The following is a 24,271-nucleotide window of genomic DNA, read 5'->3' as shown; positions in this document are numbered from 1 at the left end:
TTAGTCACCCGGTGCCCTCTCTGCCTTGCAATGGTTCAGAAAGCAGCAGCTGCTTTCTCTACCAGTACAGCCAAGCTTTTGGGTTGGGGGTAGAGAAAGGAACTTCTCCCATGGCTGCAGCTCTCACCAGTTGCAGGAACAATATGGTACATCTGCCCCTTAGGTCTAGAGGCAGTAATGGTTTCATACTATTGCTAGACTCCGGACATCTCACCATTCCTTGTTAGTTTCTTAAATTTTACCCTTACTTCTGTAGATTGTCCTGTTACTAAATTCTCTTTGGGTAAACTCTGAGCGTGCCTTCTGATTTCTGCTGGGACCTTGACAAATATATGCTCAGCCTCAGCCCCTTCTCAGCTGATGCTGTTCTGTAGTGACCTCTAGATAGATAATCCCAGCCTTCAAGCTTCAAAGCAGTAGTCAGAGATTTACCTAACACATCTAGGCAGCCTCAAGAAACACGTAAAGACCCAGAAATTACCCATGTGGAATTCTTTGCTATCCTCCTCATTACCTTTCTCCTATCCACTATGATTCTAGAATGAAATTTCTATTTGCTGCCCAGTCGAAATCCAAACTAGTGCAGGTTCCATGGTTTGGTTTAGGTCAAGTGGAGAAAACACTGTGAGGTCTCCCCATCCCCATCACACCATCCCCAGTTAAAGACATACTCACTTGCCATTGTTAAATATGACGGTGCAGTTGGGCCAACAGTCATGGTTCACCAGGCCCAGGTTGGGGAAGATACCCACGCCCACCGCCTGCAGGCCCCTCTGGTCACTGAGTGTGAAGCCATTGCAGCTAATCTACCCAGAGGAAAAGATGAAAGAGTCAGTTAACACACATAGATCAGGGACAGAACACCATCCTGGCTGCTGAGAGTTCAACAAAATAGAAGACTCGGTCGCATTCTGGAGATGCGTAGAGAGTCTCCTATTCTCTAGGTCACTCCAAAGGACCCTCGAGATAAGCACCCTGGGGGGGAGACGGTACTGGCTAAAATGCAAGGCCACCTTGGAAATTTGGGGTAGTTGTATTCTATACAAAGGCCAAAACCAGAAATGTTGCTTCTGGGAAGTCTTCCCCTTTTCCTGTATCTGGGTCTCACATGAGTCTTCTCTGGTCTCTATCTTGGTTTCTTTCTCTCTGCCCTGCTCTGCCTTAGTGTGTCTGTGTGTGTGTAGGGGTGGGGGTGTTTTATGGCCTAAGCCTCCACCACCTCTTAGACTCTTAGGGCTACAAGAGGTCTGGCTTTGCTGCTCCAAGACAGCACTCTCCAAAAGTCCTTCCTCTCCTCTCCCCGATGTCCACAGCCCCCAGCTCCAGGCTGTCCATTACCCTGTCCACCATGTCTGGGAAAAGGAATGATCTCATTTTCCATGTGACCGGTGGACAACAAGGGGTAGTGATTGGGTCTTTGTTTTCAATACGAACAGGAGAAAAAGTAGAAAGTACAGATAACCAAGAGGGTAAATTTCTATCCAAATCTACCATTTGGAGATAACAAATAGTTTGTGCATGGGATGCCAGCTTCTGAGAAGGAGGGAATGACTTCCCAGTAAGGAAATCCAGAAAGAAAGAAAGGGGGTGAAAGTTCTTTACTTTGGGCCTCTGTCCCCTCCATTCCTTCTCTCAGCCTCCCCTCCCACTCTGCCCTGCAGGCTCTGAAGAGGTCTTGGCAGACCAATCCCAGCAGTCACCGCCACTGCCCACCCCCCGCCCCCAGCCCCTGCGATGTCATGAGGAACCATACCACGCCGAAGATGTGCGAAATGTACTGCATGCTGAACTGCTGGCTCTGGGGCGGCCAGTACTGCAAGAAGGTGTCCACGTCCACCCGCAGCTCCTTCTGCTCCTCCTCCCCAAAGTGCTCCACGTGGTTCTGCAGGCCATCCACAGCGACCAGGCAGCCCTCGGTGAGCCCGGTGCCCTCTCTCTCCACCCGCCACATGATGCGGGCTGCCAGCCTGTGGACAGGGGCAGAGTTAGGGATGTCCCGAGGCAGTCATTTGTTCCAGATGCATTTACTGACTACCTACTATGTGCCAGGCGGTGTTGAACCGTATAGACGGAATTTCTTTAATCCTGGAGCTTTTCATAGAGGGGGAGACCCAAGTTACAAATGGAAACTAGTGCTAAGTGCTGTGCAGAGAATAAAATAGGGTCATATGATAGAGAGTAGCTGGGGGAAGGGAAGCCACGGTGATCAGAGGAGGTGACGTGGAGGGGGAGCCCCGGCTGAAAATGGAATGAACAGAAGGAGCGAGCTCTGGGCAGAGGGAGAAGGAGCAGTGGGCACAAAGACCCTGAAGAAGGAATGAGGTTGGCATGATGGAGAAACAGCAAGAAGGTCAAAGTGGCTAGAGCCTAGGGAGTGAGGAGTACAGAGCAAATAAAGGTAGAGAAGTGGGCAGGAACCAGGGCTCGTGGGGTCTTTGAGACCATGAAAGGGGTCTGCGGACACTGAGCTATGGCACCCTGGTCTCTCCTGATAGCATGGCTCACTGAGATGGGCACTGGAGAAGGAGTCTAACAGCCTGGGTTCATGTCTGTTTCAAGTTACTACATGACCTTGGGCAATTCATTTGAACCTCCCTGAACTTAGCCACAAGAGGGATAATACACATCCCCTGAAGTGGTATTTGGAAGACAAAGTAACATGTTGGATGTACACATGTGTGTGAACTTATAGTCTTAGTGCTTAGAGAGAGAAGTGGGAAGACAATCCAGGTGGGGAAACAGTGTAAGCAAAGGCTCAGGGGCAGCCAGAGGCTGGGCATATGCAGGAAGCAGGGAGGGACTGGCCTGGCTGGGACATAGGGTTCTGGAGGAGGAGTGGAGGCAAGGTGGGACAGGAGGGAGTTCTAGAGAGCACAGGGCATTGACTGAGATAGGGGTGCACTTCACCCTGAGTACAGTGAGGGTCCCCTTGTTAATTGACCACAAGATGAAGCCTATGACTGAGGGACATTTGGCAACTCTCAGCTACTCACTGAATGCATGCTGGCCAGGCACCTGCAGGGGTCTGGTGGCCTAAGGCAGATCCATCCCCTGAGGGACCCCCTTGGCAAAGAACAGGCCTGCTTCTCCTCTTGTTTAGATCACAGAGTTATTTCTGCAAAGATGCCCTACTGGGCATCCCAGGTGCTTGGGAACCAAGGAATCCCTACACGGAGCTCAGGACAGCACTGGAGAAAATAAGGTTCCGGCAGGGTGTCTGTTACCTCCGAATATTAGGGAAAGGGTCACAGAGCTCAGAGAGTAAAGACAAATGGGAAAAAGATTCCGACTCAGTATCAGAAGATATTAACAACTGGGACTGTGTAGATAAGTGAGTGAGCTCCCCATCACGGAAGGGAACATTTACATTGGGCTTGAAGGACTAAGTAGGAGAGTGAGGAACTATCTGCACTCCCGTGTTTACTGCAGGATGATTCATAAGAGCCAAGATATGGAAACAACCTAGGTGATGATGAAAAGATGAAGAAGATGCAGTAAACATATGTAATGGAATATTATTCAGCCAAGAAAGAAGAAAATCCTGCCACTTAAGACAGCATGGATGGACCTTGAGGGCATTATGTTAAGTGAAACAAACCAGACACAGACAAAAACTGCATGGTATCTGCTATATATAGTATCTTAGAAAGAAAGAAAGAGAAAAAGAGAGAAAAGAAAGAAGGAAGGAAAGTAGGTAGGAAGGAAGGAAGGAGAAAAAAGAAAGAAAGAAAGAAGTTAAACTCACAGAAACAGAGAAAAGTGGTTGCCAGGCTCTGGGGAGTGGAGGAAACAGGGAGAGGCTTAGTAAAAGCACAAACTTTCAGCTATAAGATGAATAAGGTCTGAGGATCTAAAGTAAAACATGGTGACTGTAGTTGATAACACGGTATTGTATCACTGAAATCTGCTAAGAGGGTAGAACATAAAAGTTCTCACTTGAGGAAAAAAAAAAAAGGAAGGATATGTCAGGTGATAGACGTGTTCATTAACTAGATGGGGGGTGGGATCCTTTCACAATGTATACACATATCAAGTCACCATGATGTACAGCTTAAATATCTTACAAACTGATATGCCAATTATATCTCAGTAAAGCTTTTTAAAAAATTAAAATAAGTAAAATAAAATTGCAAAAGAGTATTTTGTTTGTTGGTAGGTTTTAAAGATTTTATTTCTTTATTTGACAGAGAGAGAGAGAGAGAGCACAAGCAGGGGGAGCAGCAGGCAGAGGCAGAGGGAGAAGCAGGCTTCCCACCGAGTGGGGAGCCCGATGTGGGTCTCAATCCCAGGACCCTGGGATCGTGACCCGAGCCAAAGGCAGATGCATAATGAAGGAGCCACCCAGGCACCGCAAAAGGAGAATTTTTTTTTTAAAGAACCAGGAGTTCAACAGATGAAACTAAGGGAGATGCAAAGGTTGACTGAGCCATTTCATTTTGTAGTTTCTTAAAAATTTCTAGGATATGATCATTCCATTCTGTATTTTAACGTCCCACCCTACAAACCTGGTGAAAATGCTCCCAGTTTCACCTTCCACTTCTCCTCTGCTCTCCACTTCCCAGCACCAACCCGCAGCCCTACTTGGCAGTGTAGACCCTGAGATTTCTGGCCTTAGCCGCCGGGGTCATCAGTAACAGTTGCAAATGCCTTTGCCGTGTAATGAGGATAGAGGGCAGTTTGCACAAGCCCAGGGACTAGCGGGCTGTGGTGCTTAAAAAGCTCTGCATTTTTTCTTGGCGTGCCTCTCTTTCTTTCCCTTTGATCTTTTGATTTGCTTCTTAAATTCTGCATATGAGGGCGCCTGGGTGGCTCAGTGGGTTAAACCGCTGCCTTCGGCTCAGGTCATGATCTCAGGGTCCTGGGATCGAGTCCCGCATCGGGCCCTCTGCTCAGCAGGGAGCCCGCTTCCCTCTCTCTCTCTCTGCCTGCCTCTCCATCTACTTGTGATTTCTCTCTGTCAAATAAATAAATAAAATCTTTAAAAAAATTAAAAAAAAATTCTGCATATGAGTGAAATCAGAGGGTATTTGTCTTTCTCTGACTTATTTCACTTAGGAGAATACTCTTTGAAAAAAATAGTCATTAGCTCTATGTCATTGCAAATGATTTCATTCTTTTCTATGGCTGTGTAACATTCCATTATATATATACATATATATATAGTATTCCATTGTACATATATATATGTATATATATATACACACACAATATATGTATATATTGTATTCCATTGTGTGTGTGTGTGTGTGTGTATCTACCGCATCTTCCTGGTCAGTTCATCAGCTGATGGACACATGGACTGCTTCCATAATCTGATGATTGAGGATAAGCTGCTATATAACCATGGAGAACATACTGATGGCTACTGGCGGTGGGGAGGGGAATGGAGAAAAGTAGGTGATGGGGATTGAGAAGGGCACCTGTTGTGATGAGCACCAGGTGACGGGTGGAAATGTTGAATCATTACATTGTACACTTAAAACTCATACTACACTCTCTGCTAACTAACTGTAATTTAAATAAAAACTTTTTTTAAAAAGCTCTTCATTTTTTAAAGGCAGCTGCTGCTATTGAGTTCTAGCTCATTTGGCTAAATCTTGAGTTTTGTTTTTTTTTTTTCAAGAGAAACCAGAAATCCTAAAAAAAAAAAAAAATTTAAAAAAAAAGAAAAATAGAAACCAGAAATCCTTATTTTTTTTAATGTGGCCTTTCCCAATTTTTTAAACATTGGCAGGTCAATTAAAAAAGAATTAAACACTGGAGAGCCATCGAGAAGGGGTCTGCCACCAGCTCCAACCAGTGGTTGTGGCCTGGAATGGCTGTTGCAGACATCCAGGTCTAGATGGGCTCCCAGATGCAGAAGTGCCCCTCTCCACTCTTTTTGAGGCTCTATCCTGACTCGCATACAGCCTGGCTTCCTTGGGCCTGGGAATGCTTGTTACTAAGGCCTTTCCCCACCTGACATTTGGGAATCCTAAGTACCACCCCCAAGGCCCAGCTCTGACCTGATGTTCTCATTGGGCACCTTCCCATATCTCTTGATGGCCGAACACTCATTCTTGTGGTTCAGCCAAGCATCCTTCTGGCAGGTGCGGTCACAGTAGTGGGCAAACCTGCACTGTCCACAGCGATGGAGCTTCGCATCCTGCCTCTTGAAGCAGGTGTGGCACACGAAGTTAACCAGGCTGGAAATGGAGGGAGAAACAGGTGACTTAGGTGGCACAACAGAAAAGGAATGCACTAGACATTGGGCCCCCTGTGGGAGATACTATTGCACCCTGCTTTATAAACCTTTCAATTTAACTCAGCGAGTGTAGATTTATGACCCCTATTTGGTTGGCACTGGGAATACATAAGCCGTCAGAGTGAGTGAACCTGCATAAAGAGGCTAGGATAGTGGACCCATGGGGTGTTCCTGGAACACACTTGAACAGACACTTGAGGAGCCCAGGAAGTCTTCCAGGCCAAGGGACTGGGTGGAAATTCCTCATGGTCCCCCTGCCAAAAGCCACAGGTCACTGGCACCACAGGGAGGGAGGGAACACTCTGTGTGACATGAACTTCTCTTTCTTGAAATGCAGTGACCCTTTCCCTGAAGAATAAAACTCATATCTACAATATGAGGGAGCATGAAACATGATACATTTTACACAAAATGGGGTCCGCACATTGTGATACATGTCAGTTCTGTGCGTTTTGCAAGAGTAACAATTACGAGGTCACTGATGTCACTGAGGACATCCACAGTATTCTCCTGGCTAAGAGAGTGAGTGGCAGTGAAGAGAAGTTCGTGCCTGCCCACTCAGGAGGAGAGGGGGAGAGGCATAGGCAGATGAGTTTCCTTACCCCAAGCTCCCAGCCCCCAGTGTTCCCAAGAGAGAGCTGTGTGTCTCCCAGGTGGGAGCTGTCTTTCAGGCAGAAAAGGGTATAGTTAGCATGAAGGAAACATACTTCTAGACATAACCTAACACCCAGAGCGAGTGAAATCTGGTATGATGTGCAATATCTCAGTATCTCTGCAATGTGGGGAAAAGAAATCCTGGCCCCTGAAGCAGAGAAATGATGAAAAGTAGTTCAGCAGTATGCACAGAAGCACGGAGCTTCCCGGGGAAAATGGGTATGTAAACTCAGGCTGGAGTTATAGTCTAAAGAGGGATCTCAAAAGCATAGGAAAAGAGGGGTTTTTAGAATCATACATTCTAGGGACACCTGGGTGGCTCAGTTGGTTAAGTGGCTGTCTTCAGCTCAGGTCATGATCCCAGCGTCCTGGGATAGAGTCCCACATCCGGCTCCTTGCTCAGTGGGGAGCCTGCTTCTCTGTCTCTGCCTGCTTCTCTGTCTGTGTGTGCTTGCTCTTGCTCTCTCTCTCTCTCTCTCTGACAAATAAATAAATTAAAAATATATATTTAAAAAAAAGAAGGGGCGCCTGGGTGGCTCAGTGGGTTAAGCCGCTGCCTTCGGCTCGGGTCATGATCTCAGGATCCTGGGATCGAGCCCCGCATCGGGCTCTCTGCTCAGCAGGGAGCCTGCTTCCTCCTCTCTCTCTCTCTGCCTGCCTCTCTGCCTACTTGTGATCTCTCTCTGTCAAATAAATAAATAAAATCTTTTAAAAAATAAATAAATAAATAAATAAATAATAAAAAAAATAAAAAAAGAATCATATGTTCTAGAGCCTGAAAAAAAAAAAACTTCAATAAAACATACAAGTACAGAAATCCCTTGTGTCCATCCCTGACTGAGCCTTTTTGAAATTCCCATAGTAAAAAAGAGTGTACTGCTTCCAAGAAGAGTTAGTCCATTGTTGGCCAGTCCTAACTATGGCAGATTTCCTCTTCATGATAGGCTCAAATTTCCTTCCCGAGAAACATACTCCTGTCATCTCATTGGGCTCTCTGGATCCTTGTCCCATGGAACAGATCTGGGCAGGTCAGTGCTTCCAGAATCTGAAGACCACTGGCGTGACTCCCCTTCACTTCCCCTTTCAACATTAAATATTCCCAGTCCCTTCAACAATCCCATTCTGGTCTCAGTGTGCCCACAGTGGGTCCCTGCAGCCAAAGGAAGGTGGACACAGCAGGGCAATCAAGCAAGATCCAGTGGCCAATGCCAGGGCAACAGCCCAAAGGCCAGGCCCATGGTCCCAGGACAGCATCCAGAAATGGACAGACAGGTAGAGAGCCAAGCTGAGGGCACTGCATGGGCTATTACTAAGCTAGGTCCTGGGTTTCCTAAAGTCCAGTTTTCAGTCTCTGGGTTGCCAACTCAACACACCACTGTGTCCCCAACTACTACGAGGTGCATTGCTAATTATTTGTTATTAACCATGAAGTACTCACAGGCATGGAAGGTTAGTGGTTATTTCTAAGTTTAGAGCAGGTTCAAGGGTATCCCCATAATAATGTCTTCCTCCCTCCTCTGCGATCCCTTAAGCTTTCCCAGTGAGAGAGGAAGGGTAGAATTACACTGGCATATTTAGAATTGCAAAGAATCTGCACCCATCGTAGCTATGCCGCAGAGGGTATTCCCTGCTTGAGAAGGTCATCTACCACAAGTGCTCCAGCAGAACACAACACACGGGCAGGGACCCTGATCATTTAATGGCGTCAACAAAGCCCTAGAGATGGGAAGCTATAAATTTCTCACATCTGCCTCAAGTCAAGATAGCATTCTCTGGCAGGCATGTGAAGTTCATCAGCAGAGACTGAACTGCTGAAGAACCCAAGTAATTTGGATCCCAATGAGGTTCCAAATTTTGTTTCCTGGCCACTCAAAGGTGGCCGGTGAGTCACAGTGCTTTATCATTATGGTGCCCAGAACACAGTACAGTATCACATTTCCTGGATCTGAACATTGTGATTCCGTTAACTCTTTCAGCAAAAAAAAATTCACAGTTATTTAAGATCAAATGACAATTCTAGACACCAAACCTCCCAAATTTTCTTAAAGGTGCTGCAGGCGAGTCAAAGCTTCCCCCAATGTGTCTATACAATGCTGTGTTTTTTAAAATAGCTTTGAGGTATGACTGACATACCTATCCAAAATCTTTAACTTTATAGACTCAGATATATGCACATACCTGTGAAACCATCACCATGGCCAAGACAGTGAACCTATTCAACACTCCCCAAAATTTCTTCATGACATTGAACTTTTTTAACCTGAAGTGGGGGCCTTCCCCTTTATCCCTAGCTGCTAGTATTCCAAATGGTCCAGACCACTTTGAACTTTCATTCTGCCATCACTTCTATCGGTAGATGATACAGGGCTAAGAGCAAGTCTTAGGTTGGGAAGAGGAAGGAGGAGCAGACGCCCACTTCTGGGGTCTCAGGACCCAGAACAGAAATACAAACCCAAGGCAGGAAAGAAAGGGAAACAGTAAGAGAGGAAAGAGAAGCAAGCATGATCATGCTGGCTGTCACTTGTGACTTGTCACATGGAGTTCCATGCCTATCTGCTCTAGGGGTGCCGTCAGGGAACAACCCCACATTGGGACTTCTCTAGCATTTTACGCCCAGTTTTTAGATATTTCTAGACTACTCAAGTATAATATCCTCATATTTTTATTCATACAGATATATTCACATCCACAGACATATTTCATGTAGAAACTGAAATTAGCACCTACCAAATATTACGCTTTGCAGTTCCCGCACTATTTCACTGTTTCACATTTTAAACAGAACCACAAACTCCAGGTGGTCACCTAGAATAACAGAGAAGTTCTGCTGCTTCATCTTTGTGGGCTCCACTTATTTCTAATATATATAAACTTCAGGAAGACGTAGTAGCACAGGGGCTGGAGACATGAACCATGGCCAAGCAACGGAGAACCTTAAGAACTTGCTCTTGCAACAAACACGTGGTGGAAGGCATGGGTGTTAGGTGTCAACCAGATGACTGTAGAGTCCTCTGGCTTAACCTCTGGGCAAGATAATTTGTTATCTTGGGTAACAAGATCACTTGGGTAAGTGATTTTAAAATGCGCTAATTTGAAGTTTATGTAAAAACAATTGTTTTGAGGTGCCTGGGTGGCTCAGTGGGTTAAGGCCTCTGCCTTCAGCTCAGGTCATGACCCCAGGGTCCTGGGATCGAGTCCCACATCAGGCTATCTGTTCGGCAGGGAGCCTGTTTCTCTGTTTCTCTCTGCCTGCCTCTCTGCCTACTTGTGATCTCCATCTGTCAAATAAATAAATAAAATCTTTAAAAAAAAAAAACAATTATTTTGAACTGAGACCAAGGTAGACTCCCCACTCCCCACCAAAGAAGAGTATTGTATCCTTGACATTGTTTAGAATTACTGATGCACGCTGACAATTAAAACCAAGTCTTTTAGTTAGGTTTTTAAAATGTCAATTTTGTTATTGTTTTTAAATTGTTTAGACAACACCCCCTTACGGTCCCCAGGGATGGACCTCTGGTATTGCCCTCTCCTTGGTCCACGCTGCTTATAAAGCTCAAATTTTCTTAGCCTGGCTCGAAGGGAGGCAATAAATCTGTCCTGGAACCTGCCTCTAGGATCCCATAAACTGACTTACTACACTTCTAATGGGGCCTAATTATAGAATAATCTACCTGCCATGAATGATAGCTATAATATGTCCAAACGAAAGCCCCTTGTGCCTTCTAAGTCACTAACAACCACTCTGACCAGGAGAAGGCTAGAGACAGAGGTCCCGTGCTGCAGCAGAAAGACTTCACTCCAGACCGGGTGTTAGAGTGTTAATTTGAAATGATTTTTTTTTTTTCTCATAGTGAACTCATAGTGGGTTCCAGATGTTAGCCACCAAACTATCCAAACTATTTTCTACAGGCTCACACACTTGTTTTACAATCCATCCTACAAGTTTTCTAGGGCCTAGAGTCAAGTTTTATTTATTTATTTTTAAAAGATTTTATTTATTTATTTGACAGACAGAGATCTCACGTAGGCAGAGAGAGAGGAGGAAACAGGCTCCCTGCTGAGCACAGAGCCCCATGTCGGGCTTGATCCCAGGACCCTGGGATCATGACCTGAGCTGAAGGCAGAGGCTTTAAACCACTGAGCCACCCAGGCACCCCTAAAGTCAAGTTTTAAATCCTGGTGAAAAGCATTGTGAGTTATCTCCTAATTTAAATCTCCTTGAGATGAAGGCTACATTTCTCTCCAACACCTCACCTGCCAATAAGACTTAGCCCTAAAGCTGGAACCACGAAGGAGGAGGGGGTGGGTGTGAAGCAGAGCTGGGCTTCTCAAACATCAGTGTGCATATACATCGCCAGAAACCTTGTTAAAATTCAGGTTCCAATTCAGTAGATCTGCAGTGGGGCCTGAGATTCCGCATTTCTAACAAGTTCCTGGGTGATGCTGAGCTGTAACTTTGAGTAACAGGAATGTAGAGATGGGAGAAAACCTGCTCCTTCCCGTAGGGTATGCACGGAAGTGTCAGGAAGGCAGGAAGGAGAAGATTCATTTAAAAAAAAAAAAAAAAATCCTGTCCCTCTGGTCTCCATCTCCCTGACTGATGGCAGAATGGGTATTATGGAAGGTCAGACCTGGAGTCAGTCAGAGCTGGGTTCAACTCCTGATTCTAGTAGCTACCAGCTGTGTGACCTCAAGCAGGTACGCTAAACTCTCTGAGTCTTTCTCTCCTTATGTGAAAATGGGAATAACAACACCTAGCTCTTGAAATCTTTTAGACAGATGAATATTACTTGTTAATGAAACATGCTTAACTATTTTAAGAAATTCAAGCAAGAAGAAAATTACAAAGAAGTTCCCAAATCCCACCACTCTCAGAGTGATTTTGAAGATGAAATGAAATGTAAAAGAGCCAGCTCAGTGAGCCTTGCACAAGATGAGGACTCAGGAGCTGTCAGCCTGGTCCACCAACTCATCTGCCATGTGAGGAGGTCAGGCCAGGTGATCTCAGAGCTCCTGCTCTCCTCCAGCATCTTCTCAGGCAGCCGCCAGCAAGGGAGACGTCCCAGCTAGAGGAGAACCCCTGTAGGAGGGGCAGGTAATTCTCTAACAGAAATACCTCCCCTCCTACTTACTTTCCCCAGTGAGAGAGAGAGAGAGAGTATCCAGAAGACAGGAAGTCCAAAACCACTTTAAGCATTCCAAGAGAAAGATGCTTCCTCCAGCCAGCCTTAGCCAGGAGACCTTTGGGAAGTCCCATTTTTCTTCCGAGGCCCTTTTTCCAGTGCTTGTAAAGAATAGTAACTCCCATTTTCACAACATTCTGCAATTTTCAAATAGATGTTGTAAGCAATTCTCCTCTGTTAAACCTTCACAGCAACCCTTTAGAATAGTGACCACAGTCTTTCCAGGGATATTATGCTTATAGGAGTTCCAGCTGCCTCCACTGCACCCAGCACAGAGGACAAAGGAAGGTGCCAAAGCCCACCTTTGGGCTCTGCCTGCAGCCCTGAGCATGCTTTGCCCTGGCCAGCCGGCTCCACTCACTCCTTGCTCTGGAGTCTGTCCTGGGTTATATCATCTGTCAGAGTCAAGAGGCTGGACGTGCAGCTGCTACTCAGCTCCTTGTATGGAAACAACTAGTTACTGGACAGAGATGCAAAGAGAAGGTGCCTACAAGGTGGAAAAGCCTTCCAGAAACAGCCAGAAAGGACTGAACCAACTACTCTGGCTTTTTGGACTCCTAAAAGCTCTCACCCTGCCAGGGGCTCTTCCCTCAAAAATGGAGGGGAAAGGGACATGTCTTAAAGAATACTCCACCCCGCAAGTACCCAGAGGATTTTACAGTATTTTCAATTCCTTCTTTCCTTCCTTCTTTGTTCTTTCCACTCTACCTTCCTTTCACAAGCATTTATGGGCATCTACTGTGTGTTGTGCCTTGAGCTTGGTAACAGAGGGCCTTAAAGATAAACAAGACACAAGGGCGCCTGGATGGCTCAGTGGTTAAGCGTCTGCCTTAGGCTCAGGTCATGATTCCAGGGTCCTGGGATTGACACCCGCACTGAGCTCCCTACTTGGCGGGAAGCCTGTTTCTCCCTCTCCCATCCCCCCCACTTGTGTTCCCTCTCTCACTGTGTCTCTCTCTGTCAAATAAATAAATAAAATCTTAAAAAAAAAAAAAAAAGATAAACAAGACAAACCTTGCCTTTGAGCAGCCCCCAGACTGAGCTGAGGCATAAACACATGTAGGGCATGTCTAAGGCATGCCATCCAGGAGTGCAGGCAACTTGCTGCAGGGTTCAAGAGAGAGAGACAGAACTCACACTGAGGTGGGGGAGGCGAGGAATCTGGGAAGTCGGTCATCTGTGAGAGAACCCACTAAACATGGGCTGAGTTTGTACTCAGAGAATGTCAAGTTCTTCCATGGAGAGGCACTGGCTTGAGTCAAGGCATCCATGTGGGGGACACGGGCATGTGGAGGAGACAGGGTAGCTATCTGACAAGATCATGGGCTACACCACACTGGGAAATGACCAGTAATTTGCTGGGTCAATGCTCGAACAATGTCCAGACACAAGGAGAGCTGGAATGTTACCCTCAGTAGTATGTCCTTATTCTGCAGGCAAACGGGAGCCGCTGAAGACTTTTGCAGAGTGGAAACACACACCTGGGGCTGGGAGATTCATTTTTCATTTCCTGATGCCACCTACTTAATGTTGTTTTTATTTTTTTTTTAAGATTTTATTTATTTATTTGACAGACAGAGATCACAAGTAGGCAGAGAGAGAGAGAGAGAGAGGAAAGCAGGCTCCCTGCTGAGCAGAGAGCCCGATGTGGGACCTGATTCCAGGACCCTGAGATCATGACCTAAGCCGAAGGCAGCGCCTTAACCCACTGAGCCACCCAGGCACCCCTTAATGTTGTTTTTAAATGGCCCATGTCAGCCCATGGGGCATCGCTGGATTAATGTCTGTACTCTACATACTTCAGCATAAGAAGTTAAGTGATACTACTTCCTTAGGTCAGATATAGGTATTGCCTATTTATTTTTTAACATCTCTTCCTTAGTTAAGTAGCAATTCTCAGCATTTTCTCTGCCACAACTCACATGATGAAGTTCACACACCCCACTCGGACCTGTCTGCATTTCCCACACTGGGGCTGTGATCGCGCCCCACTTCCCATGCTCAAAACACATCTTCAGATGCACATGACTGAAGATGACATTGTTGTGGGGACAACCTGGATCTAATTATAATGAAAAAGCAATTATTCTCAAACTTCCACATCTAAGGGTTATTTCATGAAATTTAGCAATACAGCTTATAACAGGTCATGTGATATTTCACTGTGTCTTGTCTCTGCAACTAAAAATGCCAAACTAAAGACATATTTCTTTTTTTTTTCTTTTAAGATTTTACTTATTTATTTGACAGAGAGAGAGATCACAAGTAGGCAGAGAGGCAGGCAGAGAGAGGGGGGGAAGCAGGCTCCCTGCTGAGCAGAGAGCCAGTGCGATGGCTCCATCCCAGGACCCTGAGACTATGCATGACCTGAGCCGGAGGCAGAGGCTTTAACCCACTGAACCACCCAGGCACCCCTAAAGACATATTTGTAAGGGTGCCTGGCTGGCTCAGTCAGTAGAGCATGTGACTCTTGATCTCAGGGTTGTGAGTATAAGCCCCATGTTGGGTGTAGAACTTACTTAAAAATAAAACAAAATAAAGACATATTTCTAAATCTGCTATGGTTATCCTCAACACCGAGTGTAAATGTTTAACCACTGTAAATTGAATAACAAACAATGATTCATTCATTTTCTGAACTAATTGTTCAGGAATTTCCCTAATCCCTTTATTAAATGATTTCCATTTATAGCACCAGTTGCCCTCACTACCCACCCTACCAGCTGTTATCAGATTTAAGGCCACAGTGTGTTGGCGTTTAAGCCACGTTAATCCCAGTGTTCCCACAGGCCCACATAGTATTACAGTAGCTAAAAGCCCAGCTGTCTCCAGTGGACCTGAAGCTCCTAACTGCTCTAATTTTCAAAAAAGCCTAACTGACATTAATTTCTTTTAAAGTACTCTACTTTTTCTTATGTTCTTAACTTTGTTTTTTTCTATACACGAATGCATGATCTCCTGGGCACTTTCAACTCTTGCAACAGAATAAGGATCCAGTTCAGTTTCTATTGATAGAAATTTTTTTTGTAAAAATCCACTATCCTTGGGGTGCCTGGGTGGCTCAGTGGGTTAAGCCTCTGACTTCAGCTCCAGTCATGATTGCAGGGTCCTGGGATGAGCCCCATTTCAGGCTCTCTGCTCAACAGGGACCCTGCTTCCCCAGCTTTCTCTGCCTACTTGTGATTTCTCTCGGCGTGTCAAATAAATAAATAAAATCTTTTAAAAGAATGCACTATCCTTGATCCTTCTTTTTTCTTTTTTTAAGGATTTTATTTATTTACTCGACAGACAGAGATCACAAGTAGGCAGAGAAGCAGGCAGAGAGAGAGGGGAAAGCAGGCTCCCTGCTGAGCAGAGAGACCGATGTGGGGCTCCATCCCAGGTGCCCCTATCTTTGATCCTTCTTAACATCTTCTGTGATGCGTTGGATTAATATGCAATTCATCTTATTGGTTGTGATAGGCTGAATGATAGCCCTCCAAAATCCCCAAAGGCCCCCCTAAAATTCCCAAAAGCCCCCCACCCAGAGCCTGTGAATATTTTATACTACATGGCAGAAGGGATTTTGCAGATGTAATTAAGATTAAGGACTTTGAGAAGGGGACACAATCCTGAAGTATCCCGGTGGGTCCAATGTAATTACAAGGTTCATTTTAAGAACCTCCTGGTCAGAGGGGGGAAAAGACGCTATGCTACTGGCTTTGAAGATAGAGCCCAGGAATGCAGGCAGCCTGAAGAAACTATAAAAGTCTAGGAAACATAGACTTATGGACCCATTTTAGATCTCTGACCTTCAAAAGTGTAAGATAATAAATTAGTGTTTTGAGGGTGCATGGGTGGCTCAGTGGGTTAAAGCCTCTGCCTTCGGCTCAGGTCATGATCCCAGGGTCCTGGGATGGAGCCCCACATCATGCTCTCTGCTCTGCAGGGAATCTGCTTCCTCCTCCTCTCTCTCTCTCTCTCTCTCTCTCTCTGCCTGCCTCTCTGCCTACTTGTGATCTCTGTCAAATAAATAAATAATCTTTTTAAAAATTTGTCTTTAAGCCACTAAAATTTGTGGTAATTTTTTATAGAAATGGTAGGAAGGGAATACATTGCTTCGTTATTACAAGCACTTTTCTTCCTGGGTAATCACATGTATATTCCTGTTTTTTACCTATTAGTTTCTGGATCTAATTAGTTTCTGGATCTAACCCTTCTCAGGTCCCAGAACCAGATTGATTGTTTTGAAACTGATGGATGGGTACCATTTCTTGCATTAAAATTAAATATTCTTAACAGGACTGACAAGAAAAGAAGAAATTAAGTAGGCAATGCTGGACCCCACTTTTCAACACAGTGAAAAGTGATGGCTGGACAAGATCCCAGGAATCTCAGTCCTGCCCTATGATTTGTCTGTGTATGACGTGGGCATGGCCTGTCATGTCACTAAGCTGTTTCTAAATCTGTAAGAGAGGATTGAATATACTCAATGGATCTCAACCTTCTTCTGGGTTGAAAGTGATTTCAAAAGTGATGCAAGCTATAGACTTTCTCTTGGGAAGTAGAAAGCATGGATGCACATCCACATAAACTTTGATCCGCTAAATACAGGTCTCTCCCTAGCTAAGGATCCATGAACCCAAAAGCTAGATGGGCTCTAAATTCATGATGTCTGAGATTGTTAAAAAAGGAACCATTACACAGTATTTTTGGCTCCTAGAACTGCTTGTGAGCACCATTTCCATGCCCTTTCTTGTGTTTAATGCTAAAATAAAGTAATAATCAGAATAAGCTCCATTTCTATATTAGCCCAGCACCCCTCTGGTGCTGCACTGGAGTCCTTCACATGTACTGAAGAAATCAGATAACCTGTAGAATCTCGTGCTAGAGGGGATCTTCAGGGCCAAATGACCCAATTATCCTCTACTGCCTGACTCCTCATGGACCTCATCTCTGCCCGGTTGCCATCAGGAACAACACAACCTTGAAAATAGCCTTTCCATCTCCAGACAGCACTGGCAGCCCTGGTCTCGCTTAGGCAATAGAGGCTCAGTGTCAAGGGCCTAAGCTTATAGGTGACCTAGGAAAAGGTTTGGGACTTAAAATACTTTTGAATAGTCCCAAAGTTTTCTTAAAACAAACAAACCAAACAAAAAACGAGAAATGCCAAATGGAAATTAATAACAATTCCAATAGCAAAGTTATAAAACTCCATTCCGAAATGGAAAGCAAAAACTACATTTTGATATATTGTGAGGTGGTAGGTATCTCTAAAGGTAAAGGTTGCCAGGGCCTACTTAGTTCTTAGACGGCTTGAGCTCTAACCAGCACTACCCCTTCCACACTTTATTTTGACCCGAAACACGACTCTGTAACTTTTGATCAGGGTGCTTGGTTCTCACACTTCTGTCAATTAAAAAAAAAAAAAAGTTCAGAACCCTCTTTCTTCCAAACAACAGTCCATTATTTGTAGATGGCTATTAAAAGAAGCTCTCCAATATTACTATAAAGCATGTTTCAAATTCCTATCCTGGTCAAATCTGATTCTATGCCAGATTGGCCCTGAATCTATTTGGTTGTGGGTTTTGTTTTAAGATGATGATGGCGATGGCGATGGCGATGATACAATTCTATTCACCGTGTGGTACAGCGTGCCCCATGGACCTTGGTCTGTAGGTCCACTAGGTTAACCAACTGATTTTATAGTTTGAAAAGGATGGAGGTTTTACTTCAGAGAACTGGAACAGTCCTTCCAAGACAAAGCAGCAAAAAAGATAAGGCCTTAATCTTGCTGAACGCCTGAGTCGCTCTTAAGGCTAAAACCATTTATCTTCTTATTCCCCTTGACCTAAAATGAATTAAATAAGCTATAAAAAGGAAAGTGAAAGAATGCCATGACAATAAGTAACTAAAATAAAAGTAAACTTTTAAAAAAACTTGGATATCATTTTAAAAGATATATGTAAGATAGAAAAATGAAGTTTTTAAAGAATAAAAGACATGAAAAATTAAAGAAAGTCAAAAGTAACTGAGGACAAGGGGTGTCTGAGTGGTGCCTCAGTTAAGCATCCAACTCTTTTTTTTTTTTTAAGATTATTTATTTATTTGAGAGACAGAACCAGCAGTGGGGAAAGGCAGAGGGGGAGAGAGCATGAGAAGCAGACTCCCTACTGAGCAGGAAGTCCAACATGAGGCTCGATCCCAGGACCCAGAGATCGTGACCTGAACCAAAGGTGGTTGCTTAACTGACTGAGCCACCCAGGTGCCCAAAGCATCCAACTCTTGAACTCAGCTCAGGTCTTGATCTCAGGGTTTTAAGTTCAAACTTCACATTGGGCTCCACACTGGGCGTGGCATGTACTTAATAAATAAATACATTAATTAATTAACTAAAATAGAAGTAACTGAGAATTACAAAAGAGGTAAAATCAAAAGAGGTAATAAATCAAAATGATGCAGAAGGAGTCAACCAATTTAGAAGTTCTGAATGAGCTATGAGCACTATATGAGTTACAATATAGTTTTCAAATGAGGGCATCAAAAGAAAATAGACAAATCACAAAAGAAGGAAGGTGATGACCAATAAATGTATTTTTTAAAAACCTTTCACCTCCCTAATAATACAAAAATTGAAAACCAAATAATACTAAAAAAGTTTTTATAGATAAAATATAAAATATAAAAGTCAAAGTTAGCTCTCTGTGTTGGCCAGTGCTGGGATAAGGAGGCAAATGCTATATCGCGTGTAAAGAAAACTGGTATAATAATCCTCTTTGGTGGGGGTGATTTGGAAATCTATATTAAGAACCTTAAAACTGTCTTTTGAATCCAAAACACATCTAGGAGTTTATCTTTAATAAATAATCAGAGATGTATGGAACGATCTATTAGGAAAAGAGGAAACAACCTTGATCTCCAAAATACGGACCTTGCTGAAGTGATACATAACAGTCAATAAAAGGAATACAATGTAATCATTAAATATGCTCTAGGAGGATAATAATGGTTTGAAAAGTTGCTCACAACATATTTTAGGATAAAGAAGTCACATAAGAACCCACTTTTGTGAAAGGAAGAAATGTGAACATTAATTACATTGAATCTAAGATACTTTCAATTATTAAATATATCATTTTTTTGCCATTAGTAAACAAAAAAACAAATGCTCCCAATTAAACCATGAGCCACAGATTGTAGGATACGTCATGACTTCAGAGATGTCAAAATTAAATATGTATCCTAGAATTAATAAAATACTATATTGTGTCATATTCCTTTCATTGTAAAATAAGCTCCCCCCCATATTTTAATACAGTCTGTTAATTTTAGGGAAGCATTTTACGATCAAGGTATACATTTAGTGTAGTGTTTCTCCCACCACCACCACCTACCTACAAATCATTAGGATCAAGAAAATATTCGATATGGATCATATCTGCATAAAAACATTTGTAAGGAGTCAATTATATTTCACGTAAAAACAACACAAAACAAACAATCATAAGGATATATGCCAGAATATTAACAGTAGTTTTCTCTGAATGTTAAGGTTGCAGAGAATTTTTATTTTCTTACTTTGGTTTTCCTATAATTTCTGTATTTCATAAAAAAGCTTAAAAATCTGAACAAGACAATGCCATGAATTCCCAGATTAGTCCAATCTCAGGTAGAAATAAGCAGGATCACTCAAGCTAAGGTATCATGGGTTCCTATTCTCTGTCCTCCCGAAAACTGGGCACACTCAGAGTAGAAAGCACGAGGAGTCGAGAGCAACTAGCAGTTCATCTACCACCCTTGGGGGTTCATCCACTTTAAAAGACCATGTCCATGAAAGACAGCTCCTTGGTAAATTGATCTTACCCACCTACTTCACCTTCATCCCTTTCCAACACCTAGTCAAACCCCTAAGAGAGATGGCAAATAGCTCTTCTTTTAAATGCCAGTTTTGATGGATTAGTAAGGGCTTCTTGGAGCACCCTGATAGAAAAACTCCTTAGGCTAAATTGGAGTTCAGGAAGGAGTTGCCCAGTTGATTAACTATACCTGGAAGGGATCTCAGTAGTCTAAGTGTTACATATTTGCCAGCTCTGAAAAGATTGTCTCTACTTTATTTTTGCTCCTTTATCTTTAAGGAGACCACCTATTTTTCCAACCAGTAAAATCCAAGAGATCCTAACCAGACTAAGGACTATATTATAAGGGCCTGGAGTGTTTCTGTTAATGTTAAACTAAGTCCATCCTAACAAAGACAATGCAAACTTGCAAGACAGCCTCACACACTATGGCATTATATTTTAAAGCTGAATATCACATACATTATGATCGGGTAATTTTCACTCCTAGGATACACACATTATGTATCTGTTTACCAAGAAATAAAATAAAAAATGTCCATTGCAACCGCTTGCAGAAGAATGGAAAAATACACAAAACCATATGGTTACACAAAACCATATGGATGAATAAGAAAACTAACACTGAGTGAAAGAAGCAAGTGGCATAAAGTCATATGTGATATTATACCATTGTTTCAAAGATCAAAAATAAAACACAAAAACTAAATTATAAATTGTTTAGGAATAGGTACATATGTGATAAAACTATTAGTCAAAAGCCAAGGGAATAATAACATAAAATTCAAGATACTAGTCACCTTTGTGACAAGCCGGGGATTGGATAGGGAAAGATAAAGATGCAATATAATGGCATGCTCTAGTTAAGCAGGATGATGGTTTCATGGGTGCTCATTTGTTTCCTAGATGTTCATTTATTGTTATGTTTCATAACATTCATACATACAATATATGTCATGTATTGTTGGAAAGAATTTTCATTTAATATAGCACTCAACTAAAAATAAAATCTTTCCTCCTGTTTATGTTTGGAGGGTAGGGTAGAAAGCCTGGCTTGCAATAACATGGATTAGAATGTGCCTCTTCTGTGAGTCACTCAGTCCTACCTCCCCACTTGGGTTTCTCTTCTACAGTGGCTGAGTCTCACCAGAAGGCTAAAATGGGAGGATATCAAGGGCAAAGTTTTCCTTTGCTGCCTCTCCAGGCTATCCCAGGTACACCCAAAGAGCAGCCCTTTCATCTTTGCAGGGACAAATTTGGGAAAAATCACTTTTTAAAAGTATCTCCTCTAGATTTTTTTCAATCATTTTAAAGATCATTTACCCTAGTAATCTCAGTTTTTATTATTATAATAGTAATATAACATTTTGTTAGCATGTTATCTCAATGTACACTAAAGTTGCTTTGTAGTTACAACTTCAAATGAATGATGATCTATTTATGGTAAGAAACACATGTAAACATCTCAAATGTTCAGTCATAAGGAAGTGGTAGGCAGCCATTAAATACTATATTATGAAGGGAACTTAGTATCAAAGAAGCAGCTAAATTACTAAATGTAAAACATCATTGTTTCTATAATAAGATCTCAGCTGTGTAGTAAAAATGAAACCTATGTTTTAAAATAAGCTGGAAGGACATATACAACAATATTTAGGGTTAGTATCTTTGTGTGAAGATATGTATTTTTTCTTCTTAGTTTTCCTTTTTTTTTTTTTAAGATTTTATTTATTTATTTGACAGAGAGAGAGCACAAGCAGGGGAAGCAGCAGAGGGAGAGGGAAAAGCAGGCTCCCCATTGAACAGGGAACCCAACCTTGGGCTCAATCCCAGGACCCTGAGATCATGACCTGAGCTGAAGGCAGAGGCTTAACCCACTGAGCCACCCAGGTGCCCCAACTCCAAACACTCTTAAAAGGGATACTAATTGGCTATTAGGGAACTGGAGGCACCAATGGAAGTATCCTATATAAGGCAATGTGACCATTCAGTGGTAGCACCACGATCAGAGTTGAGAGTTTCCCAGCTTTTCAATCTTAATTCCAAATTCAAATGACTCCTCAAGTGCACTCATCTCCAGCCATGAAACATACACATGTAAATTAATCAAGTAAGATAAGCTCCCATTGAAGAGGTATTACTGTCACCTCAGCCCCCCCTTATAGTCCTCAGGTGACAGTCAGCCATTCACTGCCTTCTCCCTGAAGGTCCCTACACAGGAGAAATGAAAATCTGAATACTAATCAAATTATCTCTGAAAAGCAGTGCCCATTCTCAGGATGGTAAGTACACTCAGCCAACCACAAAGCCTAGATTGTCAGAGGCCATCTTGATTCAGACCATACTAATGTCAGACAGATCACCCCAACTTTGGGCTTGGAGGATATTGTTATAATTTAATCACTTGGCAGTTTGGTTTTTTTTTTAATAAAGATTTAATACTAATTTAAAAGTTTGGTAGTCAAGTAGAAACATGGTTGTGGGAAAATGGGGATGTAAATTTAATGCAGGTGCTTTGGAGAGCCTATTAAAATAGAAATAGCACTCTTTATGGCACAATTCCTCTTCTAGCCATATATCCTGAAGAATAACCACACGTGTACAAGTGAGCATGGTCAAGGATTTTAACTGCAGAAATGTTTGTTTTTATGAAAAACTGGAAACCACCAAATGTCTCTCAAGAGGGAGGCGGATAGGTAAGTTTTCATGTATTTATAGGGTAGAATATCTACAGCAGTTAAAATCGGCAATCCACACAGCATATGGATCAACATGGATAGATCTACACGTGGGTAAAAGAAACAGATCTTCAAGGATTTTAAATAATTATCTATAGACTTAGAGTTTCCAAAGACATATCTAAAACATGTTGTCTAGTAAAAAGAGTAAGTTCTAGAATGACATTTGAAGTATAACACCACCTCTGTTAAAAAAAAAAAAAAAAGACAAACTACAGCTATACATTTCTGATAAATGCAGATATACGTGTATCATAGTACAAGAACATTCTTGAAGGAAACACATTAAAATCGTAACAGGTATTACCTCTGAGGAAAGACAGAGATGACTGGGGTTAGGGGTGGGAGACATAAAAAGGGCTTTCAGTTTCATTGGTGATACTCTAATTTTTCAAATGTAAATGGATTCCAGTGTTGTGTATGTACAACTGATTTTTTAAAGTCTCTGCAATTACTTTATGCTCTAATATACTGATTTTACTCAAGAAGCTAAAAACATGGAGCCTTCTGTAAGAAAATGTTTCCTATAGCACCACACCCACCTTTCCACTCCCCTTCTCTCTGCCCTTCCCACATACAGCACACCCACTCAACCAAGTTCAAAGGGACTGTGAAAAAGTGCCCCAAAGCCTTTGTTCACCTTTACAACCCTCCCAGGGACCAGAGTAAATCACATTAGCAATGACTCTTCGCAGAAAAACTGATGCCAGGAAACAGCTGTCAGAAGTGCCATTTTGTTAAAAATGATCACATGGATTCTATCCCTTTCCCTGATGATTTTGAGAGCAAAGGATTTTAGACCCACACCAACAGAGAAAAGGTGACACCGCCCCACATTTCATACCTGTCAAAAACCACTGCGGAATAAGCCCGCTCAGCGAAGATGACATCCGCAGCCCAGAACTCCTTAGTGGCCTTCAGACCTCTGCCCTTGCCCTCCGAAGTGAAGACCTCCACGTTCTCCATGCTCCCTATTGTCATCTCAGAGTCCTTTAGGCAGCTCGGTGAGTATTTCACACTCAGCCAAGTCCCTTGTCCTTGCTATTTCAGCACCTTCAGCATCCCAAAGAGCAAGCCTATAAATGGACAAGCACCTCCCCTTCCCTACCCCCTCTCAGCCACTGGGGCCTCACCTCCCCCTCTGCTGTGTTTCCTGGAGGTGGGAATGGGGCAGGCAAGATGACAGTGATCTGACAAGGGTCTCATTCATCACCCAGCAAAGCTGACGAGGCAGAAATGACCATGGGCTGGTGTGCCCCTTGAATGGGGACTGAAAACTTTGAAAAATTCCTTTGCAAGAAGCAGATCAGTTCCGGATGGCAGTTGTGCTCAGCTTTAGTTGGAATAGGGAGCACTTGGTCGGTAGGGTATTTTTAGCAGCCAGATGCCTCTGTCAATCCAAAGCAGACAGCTGAAATGGTCCAAGAGAAGAGGTGATGCTTGCTGCTCTGGGAACTTTCAGCTGTCAGGCTTATACCTTCTCAAGTGTGATGGGCCCCTTGTCTCCCACCCTCCTCCCCCACAGGCAGACTGTTTGCAGAATATAGCAGATGCCAAACTAACACCCTTGGCAGATACATAACAGTACTATTTAGGCTCCTGGAGGCATCCCTC

General features: G+C 43.2%; 1 protein-coding gene across 2 annotated transcripts in view; it reads right to left on the bottom strand.

The window, feature by feature from the left end:
* Positions 1-23,665, bottom strand: part of SMYD1 (SET and MYND domain containing 1) — a 39,423-nt gene extending 15,758 nt beyond the window's left edge. For both annotated transcript variants that reach the window (XM_044261583.1, XM_044261584.1), the window contains exons 1-4: positions 23,502-23,665; positions 6,006-6,185; positions 1,754-1,967; positions 676-806 (exon numbers count right to left, since the gene is read on the bottom strand). In XM_044261583.1, coding sequence (XP_044117518.1) covers positions 676-806; positions 1,754-1,967; positions 6,006-6,185; positions 23,502-23,638 — 662 coding nt within the window. In that variant the 5' untranslated portion in view covers positions 23,639-23,665. The remainder of the gene's footprint in view (positions 1-675; positions 807-1,753; positions 1,968-6,005; positions 6,186-23,501) is intronic.
* Between the last annotated feature and the right edge of the window lie 606 nt (positions 23,666-24,271).

This window comes from Neovison vison, chromosome 8, assembly GCF_020171115.1.
Source record: "Neovison vison isolate M4711 chromosome 8, ASM_NN_V1, whole genome shotgun sequence".
Classification (NCBI taxonomy): Eukaryota; Metazoa; Chordata; class Mammalia; order Carnivora; family Mustelidae; genus Neogale; species Neogale vison.
Note: the sequence above shows the minus strand (reverse complement) of the source record. Positions and strands in the feature narration are given on the sequence as shown.